We start from the raw sequence: 12085 nt of genomic DNA on the forward strand, positions 1-12085 counted from the left end.
AATAAACCCACTCAGCAGAGCAGAGCTGAGAGATGGAATGGCATGTTTGGATAACTGCAGGTGGTTTAGATTGGTGGAAGCACAACATATGAGACAGTGGATGGAGGGAGTGGCAAAGAGACTCAGGGAGGAGTGTCCTGATCAGCTGTCATTCAGGGAGCATGGGGTAAAGGCAATAGATGAGGGGGCTGAGTCCAGACTGTGGAGGCTCTTGAATGGTGCAAGATATTTGAACCTCATTGCATAGGCAAGAAATTTTAGAGTTAGAAAGTACATGATTTGACAAATGGGCTTTAAAAACTGACCTATATTCTGAGATGTTTAGAACAGTGTTTCTCTCAGTTTGGTCTGCCAATATTCATTAAAATCATCTGGAATTTTTTCTTGTAAGTGCTGGTTTTTGGTCTGACTTCAGTAATTGGAATGGCTGTTGCTGAAAACAAAATTGACATTTTCAATGGTACCTGAAATTCTTGTGCACACTAAAGTTTGAGAACAATTACCTTAAAACATAACTATGTTTCAGTCAGAAGCATTGAAACTAACTGGGCAGCAATCAACCTTTGGGCAAAACAGAGTTTCTACAATCATGTTGACATGTTTTTAAAGTAATTACAGCGGTTTGTCGTAACCACCAACCAGATATTCATCTATTGGTGAAGGTTATTTCTAAGAAAAAGGATGTTAAAAAAGAAACAAGAGAAAATAGTAAATGCTCTTATAAAGACAGTTTGACATATCTTTGAAGTGGTGATTGCAACTCCACATAACTTTCAACTTCCAATTTTCACTTGTATGTAGGTGTTAATGAGTCTCCTTTATATAAATTGTGTGACATAAGATTAAGAAAAGTCATAAAAACAGTTTGACCCTAAAGAAATCCCCTGCAATATTTTTTTTCTCAAACATTGAAAGTGAAAAATAAGCACTATTTATTTTATGGTAGACGGACCACCCATTCAAGGGAAGAACAAAAAATCACCTCTGTAATTTTATTATTTTATTTTATTTTTTTGAGACGGAGTCTTGCTCTGTCGCCCAGGCTGGAGTGCAGCAGCGTGATCTCGGCTCACTGCAAGCTCCGCCTCCCAGGTTCACGCCATTCTCCTGCCTCAGCCTCCTGAGTAGCTGGGACTACAGGTGCCCGCCACCTTGCCCAGCTAATTTTTTGTGTATTTAGTAGAGACTGGGTTTCACTGTGTTAGCCAGGATGGTCTCGATCTCCTGACCTCGTTATCTGCCCGCCTCAGCCTCCCAAAGTGCTGGGATTACAGGCGTGAGCCCCCATGCCCGGCCCACCTCTGTTATGTTTATACGTAAATGTACAATTCTAATTTTATCAAATGTATAAGATATAACTATTTTATTAATTTATTTAAGCTGTACTTTAAATATTTTAATTCTCCATATTTCTAACATATCTTGCTAACATCACTAGAGTTTGTTTAAAGTGCTCTAATTCTCATCTGAAGTGGAGATCTCTATTTTGGACAATTCATAATACCTCACTGTTCTAATGAACAGCATTATTTATGAATCTGAAAAGTAAGGCGTAAGGCAAATCCCTTTGACCACAGAGGATTTTCTTGTAGTAAACTGCCCTATCTAATGAAAATGAAGGATTTTATGTCTAAAGACAAATAGAAAAGATGTGCTTTTGTATCAGGATAACTGATGCAAAACCAAACTGAGCAAAAGAGAAACAAATCAAAGACAAGCAAGATGATAGAAAGATACTAAAGAGTGCAGTGAAAACAATAGAATTAGTTTCTGGTGGCAGAGACCGACTTGGGGGTAGGGCAAGCTACGCAATTTGTTCAAAACAGGTAAAATGTTTCATTTTCTTGTTTTGTGTTCTGTCTTGATGTGTCGTGGTGTTTTTTTTTTTTTTTAAATCATCATTTAATGCCATGCTCACTCAAGCATAGGGATAGTCCTGGGGTGAGTGCACACCACACACCCTGTCAGTGCTGAGGGCCTTCCTTGCCTCATAACTCTAAGTTGGCATTTGGGTATGCATGCCTAAGTCCAACTCATCCTGCCTCTGTGTTGCAAGTACAGCGTAGCAGTGGTCTCTGGGTGGCTGCAGAGAAGCAGGCATCTGAGAATCAATCCCAGGGAGGTTGGGCAGACAGCAGGAGATGTGAGCCAAGGCTTCAAAGCCCAGACACGTGATTCTTTGTCTCACTGACCTTCACTGACAAAACACGGATTCACACGTAAAATCAGAATTTCAAGACGGCAATTACAGAGCATTAAAGCCCAAGTGGTGGCCCACATCTGAGCAAGGGACTGTCCTTGCTCAGAAGAGCATTGCGCTGTCTAAATGCCTACCAATCTGGCTCATCTTGAGGATGAAATTTCTAGTGGGGCAATCAGGGGAGGCCTCTCAGAGGAGGGAGCATATGGGTCACAACTGATGGGAATGAGGCCATTACGCTAAGATCTGGAGAACAGAGTTCCTAGCAGGAGGAACACCAAACACACAGGACTTGAGATGGGTAAAAGCTTAGGTAAATTTGAAGAACAGAAAGACAGCCAGCATAGCTGAAGCTTAGTCAGTGAGGGTGGGGATTGGGAAGTGGAAGGAAATGAGATCAGAGAGAGCCAATCAACAACACATATGGTTATATACAATATATACTGTTCTATACAATATACCGTGCACCTATTTTAAGTATGACCTTGGGCTAGGAGACTGAAAACTCCTTATGGATGTGACTAAATTTATTTCATTTTCCCTTTGAAATATTTATTAAAAAGTCTATTGTAGTGTAGTATTTTCAAACTATGCTTTTGTTATTACTTGAAGGAGAAAAGTAACCAAAGAATTTCATATCTCCTTCACAATTTTTCTTTTGCTTCTGGCTAAATTTGTCTTACTTACTTTGATGTTAACTGTCCATTTTTGAAGTTATTATATGAGTTAATTTCAAGGTCAGATTCAAATCAATATAGCCATGTGTTGCCCTTGCTTAATAAAGAATATTGTATATTCCTACTTTACAATAAAAGTTCTCTAACATTTCCCGATATGTTCCATCTCTCATTTCTCTCTGCTTTATCCTTTCTGCTGCATAAATTATCTTCTTTTAATATACGACCATGGTCTGATGCTTCCCTGTTTGATAGCTTTTATTGACTACATTTTGCACATGTGATAATTACTCTGGATAACTTGGTTGCAAAGGTCTCAGGCTATGATCCATCATGTAATTCATGCTCTAGCCTTTTGGTACTCTCCTTAGTTCTGAATAAATCTTTGACTTTCTTGTCCCTAAGTCTTGATTCAAGCCGTTTCTTTTCTTTGGAAGGATTTCTTCTCCATTCTCATTCTCAACCCCCTATACCTTGCTGTGCATATCCTCTTGCAGATCAGTTCACACCCACCCCTTGCAAGAAGCCTTCTGGAATCCCTTTAATGGTAATTCACCCCTTCCCACCCTGCTACACACATACAGTAGTTCCTCCTTGTCCATGAGGGTTAGGTCCCAAGCCCTCCAGTGGATGCCTGAAACCGTAGATAGTAGCAGACTCAATTGCCAGCAATCAGAACATGTTTCTGTTCATGCCATTTACCCACAAATTTAATGCCTTTTCCATCTTAACTAAGCACTTACTATGCACTGTGGCTGTCAGTTTTACAGTTTAATGTGCAGCAGCAAAACTAGCTGAATTTCTTTTCCCTTCTTCACAATTTCACAGATAGAAGATTCATTCTTACCATAGATCTTAGCAACCGCAGCATACAATTTTTTTTCTTTCTTGTTAAGTTGAGAACTTTCTCTTTTTCACCTAAGGGAAGTACTTCACAGCTTCTTTTTGCCTGAATTGGGAAGGCAATGTCTCCTACCAAACTTAATGATTCTGATTTTCAATACATTTTTAATAAAGTCAGTAGACTATTTGCATGCTATCATTAGCTACTCAGAAACATGAGCAGGACCAAATTTCTCTCTTTTGCAGGCAAGGCCATACCTTTTTTAGTTCTGTCATATTTATTCATCACAGATGTAAAATTTCTGATTTGGCGGGGATATCACTTAATGTCTTCTGTGTCCATTCCCTTGTTTTGCTCTTCCCCATATGTAACTGAAATATCTTTTCCCTTTGTCCATTTATCCATGTGGGGTCCATCTGCTAGTTTGTGTCTGGTAATCAATATTTATGTTTTTACGTATTTTGTGCAATTGTTTTGTCTTTTCTTACAGAATTCAGAAAAGGCATGACCAAGCAAGAATATTAGCACATAGATAGTTGTTGGTAAATATTAACTAAGCTAATTTGATATATTTTGGTTAGAGAACCTAGTACTCACTTTATTTCTTCTCTTTTTTTTTTTTTTTAAGAAACGATCAGGTTTTTTCCTGGAAAACAAACCTACCTACCAGCTTTGGAAGGCTGGTTACTATATAGTAGTATACTTTCCAGAGAAAGATATCACTATTCTTTGGGACAGGAAGACAACTATTCATATCAAAGTTGGGCCACAGTGGAAGGTAGGTCAACCTAAGCTCCTAGTGAGATGTAATGAATAAAATCACATTTATTTTTTGATATTTGATGAAAATAAAATAATTAATGTTTTCCTTTAAGAACTAGGTTATATTTTCAGAATTACTAACTCATACCCTTGTGAAGAACTTTACCAACTATGTACACTGTTTGTGTACAGTTCTTTTTGACTTTAACCTTGCAGTATCCACTTTTCCAAGATTACTTAAGCCAGCTTTCTTCTCTTTTTCTTCAGCTTAACTATGTGATTTGTTCATAGTGCAATTAGATTCAGTTCTTACAGTCTGCATTCCATGTTTTCCTCCAGATTCTGGATTTTTTTTTTTTTAAGTTTACATGCAGTAAAATTATTTTTAAAATGTAAATAAAAGTTACTTTTATTGTATCCAGGTCTATGGATTTTGATAAATGCATTGTATTAGTCCATTATAAAGAACTACCTGACACTGGGTAGTTTATAAAGAAAAGAGGTTTAATTGACTCATAGTTCTGCATGGCTGGGAAGGCCTCAGGGAACTTACAATCATTGTGGAAGGCAAAGGGGAAGCAACCACCTTCTTCAAAAGGTGGCCCGAAAGACAGAAAGAGTGAGGGGGAAATGCCACACTTTTAAACCATCAGGTCTCATGAGAACTCCCTCACTATCACAAGAACAGCTTGGGAGAAACCACCGCCATGATTCAATCACCTCTCACCAGGTCCTTCCCTCAACATATGGGGATTGTAATTCGAGATGAGATTTGGGTGGGGACACAGAGCCAAACCATATTATGCATGGAGCCTTGTATCTGTCACAACATTTCTACGTAGAACATACCTGTCAACCTCCAAATATACTTCTTGTTGCTTCTCTATTGTCAACTCCAACATTTGCCTCCTAACCTCAGACAACCACTGATTGTATTTTCCACTGCAATAGTTTTGCCTTTCTCAGATATCCTATACATGGAATTGTACAATCTGTAGTCTTCTGGGTCTGGCTTCTTTGACTTGACAAAGTATATTTAAGATTCATATAAATTGTTATGTGAATTCTATACTGTTGAGTAGTATTCTGTTGTGTGGATGTACCATACAATTTATTTATTCATTCATGGTTGAATATCCAATCTGAGTTATTTATAATTTTTGTCAATTTATATTTTAAATTATTTTATATACTATTGCCTGCTAAATATTTTTATTAAATATTGTTAAGTAGTTTACTATTTAAAATATTTCAAATTTGATAAAATATTTTAATATTTATTTGAATATTTTGAATTCATATTTTAAAGTTTTTTGCAAAAACATTGATGTATTTTTTTTAAATCTAGTTTACCTGAAATTGAGACTGAGACTCATGGATATAATTTTTGTCAAATTAAAGAAAATTGGAATAGCAACAGTATCTTCTCAAAAATACAGAAAAGATACCTTTTTAAAAAAAGATTTTAATATGTTATAAAATATGATTGTATATTGAAGTTATAGTCTTTCAGTCTTAAGGAGGATAAAGCCCAAAGATCTATTCCTAGGTTTGTTGGCATCTTGAATTTCTTTGATGATCCGAAATAACCTTCAGTCATTGCTGTTTTTCTTCAACAAATATTCACTGCCATTATTCATCCAATATCCTTGTTTCCAATAAGAATAACAATATATTTTACTACTAGATGAAGCAGGAGAAAGGAGGAGAACTTGCAGTGATTTTCTAAAAGCAGTAGAACTACTCCTTAAAACCTTGAATTTAAAGATGCTGAATGCTGTCTTCAATGTTGAAGAATAGAATCCATCCCTTAATGGTGAAGTAGGCTGCCTGTGTCTCTGGCAAAGCAGACAACAACCATAGAATTACATCTGCCATAGCCACTTATTACCATGAGACCTCTGTTTTCTGAAATTACATCTGTTCAAAGATAGTGGCCATTACTAACAGTAGTTATCCTAAAGCTGAGGCATCAGGAAGGGGGCTGTGGAAAAACAAATGGTTAACTTGTATGTAGGCAAATCAGGTAGGCAATATGATATATTTCAACAAGCAGGGAACATATCTACCATTCTTCATCCTATATCCTTGTTTCCACCAAGGATGGGAATATATATAATTATGAATTATATATATATATACACACACACACACACACATGAATTCTGTATATACACACATGTACATTTGCATACACATACACTCTCATATGTACTGTCTTGTTTGAATTATACTTTTCCAAGTTATTTATGTCATTAGTTGTATTAATGCCAAGACACTGGTAAGTGTGGATAAACAGGACTTGAAATTGGGTAAAATATTTTTGCAAGTTTAAAATAATCACTAAATATAATTAAATTGGTATGAGAAAATCCACTTCTTCAAGTTAATTTTTTAAAATGATTGCTGTGAAAATTCTTAAATGTATATTTGAAATATCTCAAAAGTTTTAATGAACATGAGTCTTTAAATGTTAAAGTGAATATAGAATATTTCCTGGTGATTTTCTCTTACTTTAGAACAAGCTATCAGGATTGTGTGGAAACTTTGACAAATGCACTTCAAATGACATGACCACATCTAATAACTTGGAAGTGAGAAATGCTCAGGTATTTGGAGATAGTTGGGCATTAGGACAGGTAAGTTACAGAAATGTACTTTAGAAGTCAACAGAAATTTTTAAGAATATTTTTTCACTAGAACATTTTATTCTTATTTAGGTAATATTATTTTACATACTATTTTCATAGTAATTTATAGCTGATAAATGTTCATATTTATCTTCTCATGTAATTTTTCTGATTACCTTATATAAAGGATGTTTTCTCCTTATTATAGATGAAGAAATTGAGGCTCAGGGAGGTTAAATGACTTGTCTAATATTATATGGCTAGAAAGTAGCAGAGGTGACATGCAAATTCATCTCTTCTCCCTCATGTTTTCCTCACCATAGCAAAATGCCTTATCAATGTATCTGCATTTTGAAGGATGGTGGAACTTTTGCCAGTTCAAAGCAATAAATAAATGAAGACAGAATTTCTTATCAGCCATGTTACTGTATTATATGAAATAAAGGCAGATGTGTGTGTATGTGTGTGGGTGGGTGGATTGTGGTCAACTACCTTTGGCGGCAGTTGGATAAATTAACTTTTACATATTTTTCTTTCAAAGGGTTTCTTGAGGCATTATAAGCCTATAAAGGAGGGACATGTTTGAAGGATTTTCCAAACTTACTGACATAATCTATATTTTTATTTATTAGTTCTCAAGGAAGTAGTGTTATATGAAACACATTTTGAAAAATTCTGAACTCAGAAAACAGAGTCAAATTGGAAATCGGTTCTATTCTTTCTTCTACTTTCTTTTTTAGCCTGTTGTTCTTTTTAACTGATAGCGGTGTTTGAAACCACAATTTCCTGATTGATTGCCATTTGGTTAGTTACTTCTCTACTTTGCCTAGTTTACTAATATGTCTAAATCTCTTTAAAGAATAAAGAGGGGATGGGGTAGAACATTTATTCCAGTCAGTAATATTTGAGTGTGGTCTAAGCTTAAGAGTACAAAAGTGTACCTTTTAATACCTAAAATATCTACTATATTGAGAGAGACAAAATCCTTTTAACTGTGGCTATCTTATATCTTGTTACCTTTAGAAGTTTTTGAAAAAAAATTGTTTTACATTTTTGTATCTGCAAATAAATTAAGAAGTAACTATTTGTAATGGTACTTAAATATTAGGAGTAGTCAAATAATTTTAAACCCCCTCAAAATAAGTTTTTTATTCACACCTGATAGACAAAGCTAAAACTCAGGTCATTTAAAAAAAATTCACTATTTTTATTTAGCACTTAATATTTTCCATTACATACAGACACATAATATGGATAAATCACAGTCTCTGCCTTTAAGGAATTTAGAGTCTAGAGGTGGAAAATTTAGAGGTTAAAAAATTAACAGTCAGAACATAGTAAAGTAGTTGCTTTGATAGAAGTACACACAAAATGGGGATTGTGATGGTCCAAGAAAGGTTTCTGGAGAAGGTACCCTGGAGGTGAATCTTACAAGATTTATAGGAGCCAAGAAAGTGAAATTTATTGGAAAGAATTTAACAGGGAAAGGAGGGAGCAGCCACCTAGAAGGCGTCAAGAGGCTGGATAGAGTATGGTGCACAAAGTGAATTTCAAGAAGTTAATTTTGGTTGTGGTGTAGGCTGAAGTGCAAAGTATAGATCTGTAAGATACAAGGGCCAAGAGGCTCTTATAATCCAGCTAGAAATATTAAGTCAGTAGAGATTTAGAAAACTGTACAAATTTGGGAAACATTAATGATAAAAATCATCAGCATCTGCTGAAAGACTGTATTATGAAGGATGAATTTCGAGGTTTCAAGAAGGTCTCCTACTTTCCTGGCTTCCTGGGTGGATGCTGGTGTTCCTCCCTGAGGCAGGGCAAAGAGGAGGAAATGAATGTAGATAGTCGGGGAAGGACAATGGTATAGAGGTAGGGATGGTTAGGACCTGCTGAGAGAGAAGTGACAGAGATATTTAGGTGGAAATGTTTAGTTCTGAAATTCAGGAAGGAGATGTGGGATGGACATAGGGATTGGCAGTTACTAGTATATTCAGAACGTTAAAGCCAGGACACATGTACCGAATGAGGAAAATAGAGATTTGAGAATTAAGCTTTGCAAAGAAAGCAGGGAGAAAGAGATTAGGGAACAGCAGCCAATGTAGCAAGAGGAAATCCAGCAGAAAATTGTGTCACCAAAGCCTAATGAGGAGAGACATTTAAGAAGGGTAAAGTATTAAATAGAATCAAAAGCAGCAAAAGTCAAGCGAAATGGAAGACTGAAAAATTGCCTTTATATTTAGCAATAAAGAGGTCATGGATGACCTTTTTCAGGGCAGTTTCAGGGGAGTGGATTAGGAGAGGAAGAGGCCAAATTGCTGTATGTATGGGAATTGAGTCTGCAGAGATTTGAGTACATATAACCTCTCAGATGATTTGTGACAGAAATAAAGAAGATGAAAATGAAAGAAACAGGTCATGCTCATGTAATTTTTTAAGTCATGCAAATGCTGTGTTTAAGATAATTTAAAAATCATTTATCACCACTCTATCTCTAATATTGCCATGATTTTAATACTCTTTTTAGTTGCTTTCAAAAATAATATATGCAATTAACATTGAATTGGATGTGAGCAGGTGCTTTATGCAAATCCTATCTAAAAGGATGAGAATATAGTAGGTGCAATTGTAATGAGTGAAGTCGGATAGGTTACTCTGCTTGAGAAATTATCCCTTGAAAAACTTCTTTTCTCTCTTATATTTTTTCAACAGTGTGAAAATCCAGATGAAACCATTAAACCCTGTGAGGCACATCAAAACAAATTTCCTTATGCCAAGAAAGAATGCTCCATTTTGTACAGCGATGTTTTTGCTTCTTGTCGCAATGTGGTAAATGAATACTTTAATGAACTCTCAAGTTTAAAGATGTTCTACTGTGTCTATAATACTGAGGTGAACATGACACATAACTGGGTGACCCACTGGCTTTTTAGATGTACCACCTAACTATTGTTAGGGGGACTTATGTGTTAGTTTGTTTTTCTGTACAACTGGCACATTTAGTTGATTTATTTTCTCCCTTACTCCGTCTAATTTAACAGTGTACCTTTGTGCATATTTGTAATAATTTGTTCTAGTTTATGGAACATTATTTACATACATCATTTTATGATTAACAGCATAAATGTTTACTTTTCTTTAGAGAACATTGTCAAATGGGCATTCTCAACTCAAAGTACAGTTTAAAAGTATTGCTTGTAGCACATTTGAAATGGTTTTAGAAGCACATCCCAAGATGGAATGTAACTTATATAGAAATTTCACTTTCAAAACTCCTTCCTAGCATGATTATTTTAGGTCCCAATAGAAGTTTAAGCAATACTTCAATGTATTGGTAAAAAATAGGTAATATAATATTTCTGCTGCATACAAAGCTATGTTAGTGGTCTTGAGGGAAGTCACTTGCATGACTGTTTGACTTGTGAGCTAAGATGGTTGTTTTTCTCTTGGAATGCCATTCTATTTCACAGAACAAATGATATGTGGTTATTCAGACAGTCAGACAGGGATATTTGGCAGATATTTTCCTTCCTTCCTTCCTTCCTTCCTTCCTTCCTTCCTTCCTTCCTTCCCTCCCTCCCTCCCTCCCTCCCTCCTTCCTTCCTTCCTTTCTTCCTTCCTTCATTCCTTCTTTCTTTTTCTGATGGAGTCTTGCTCTGTCATCCAGGCTGGAGTGCAGTAGCATGATCTTGACTCACTACAACCTCTGCCTCCTCGGTTCAAGCGATTCTCCTGCCTCAGCCTCCCAAGTAGCTGGGATTATAGATGTGTGCCACCATGCTCAGCTAATTTTTGTATTTTTAGTAGAGGCGGGGTCTTATCATGTTGGCCAGGCTGGTCTGGAACTCCTGACCTCAGATGATCTGCCCACCTCTGCCTCCCAAAAGACTGGGATTACAGGCATGAGCCATTGCGCCTGGCAGATATTTTCTTGAAATGTGTGAAATGAGTCTGTGGCTTTAAGGAAACACCTGATGGTGTCTGTTGTCTTTGATAAAATTTACTTTCAAGGAAAATTAGAGTTTTGTAAAAGTTAGATCCACCCCTGCTAGCTTATAAGGTTTTTGATACTTAATGAGTTTTTTGATGATCTAGATGATGATATTAACAAACGTGACTTGTAGCTATTGTATATAATCAAATGTATCAACATTTTGAAGATATGCACGGGTCCATAAATTTTCCACATGACCAATGCATGATGTTACAAAATCATGCAAAAGTAAAAGATCCATTCAAAGGGCAAAATATAAAAATAATTTTAACATAGCAAAGTTAAAGTTTATTGATGTGGTTTTAGATTTCACATTGCAATGGCCTTTTTGAAAATGATATTTTTTTGAGTTTTGATATAGTGTCAAAGAATATCACAATTACCTGAAAAAGATATTAAAGTACTCCTTTGTTTCCAACTAAATATATGTGTGGAACCGAATTTTCTTCATCTACTTCAACGCAAACCCAAACAAGACAAAAACATTATGATAGACCAGATGAAGAAGCAGATATGAGAATCCAGCTGTGTGCTATTAAGCCACACATTAAAGAGATTTGCAAAAATGTAAAACAGTGCACTCTTTTCACTATTTCTCGGCATGTATAAGCATTTTTCACTAAAACCATGTTATTCATGTAAACATATAATGTCTATTGTTATTTTTAAATGTCTCATTTTTAATGTCTAATAGAGTAAATATTGGTAGATATAATCCCGTAAACAAAATCTCCTTGGGGATCTCGGTGATTTTTTTAAGAGTATAAAGGGATTCTGAGACAGAAAAGTTTGAGGGCTGCTGTATTACAGCCACATAGGTAGACTAGAGTCTTGTTTATAGAAAGGGTTGCTTTTGAGACTTTTCATAGTTTCCAAGGATCACACCTGCTTGACAAGAAATATTGTGTCAAGTCTGGAGTCCTGAACCACGGAGCCTGCTGGTTCTTTTTCACTTGAAAAGAAAAGTTAACCCATGAACTG

The 12085-nt window shown here is 35.8% G+C and overlaps 1 protein-coding gene across 1 annotated transcript in view; it reads left to right on the forward strand.

The window, feature by feature from the left end:
• OTOGL (otogelin like) overlaps positions 1 to 12085 on the forward strand; it is a 166409-nt gene that overhangs the window by 88450 nt on the left and 65874 nt on the right. Inside the window, exons 27-29 of the mRNA XM_021922642.2 lie at positions 4350 to 4499; positions 7003 to 7122; positions 9823 to 9939. Coding sequence (XP_021778334.2) covers positions 4350 to 4499; positions 7003 to 7122; positions 9823 to 9939 — 387 coding nt within the window. The remainder of the gene's footprint in view (positions 1 to 4349; positions 4500 to 7002; positions 7123 to 9822; positions 9940 to 12085) is intronic.

This window comes from Papio anubis, chromosome 9 (assembly GCF_008728515.1).
Source record: "Papio anubis isolate 15944 chromosome 9, Panubis1.0, whole genome shotgun sequence".
Classification (NCBI taxonomy): Eukaryota; Metazoa; Chordata; class Mammalia; order Primates; family Cercopithecidae; genus Papio; species Papio anubis.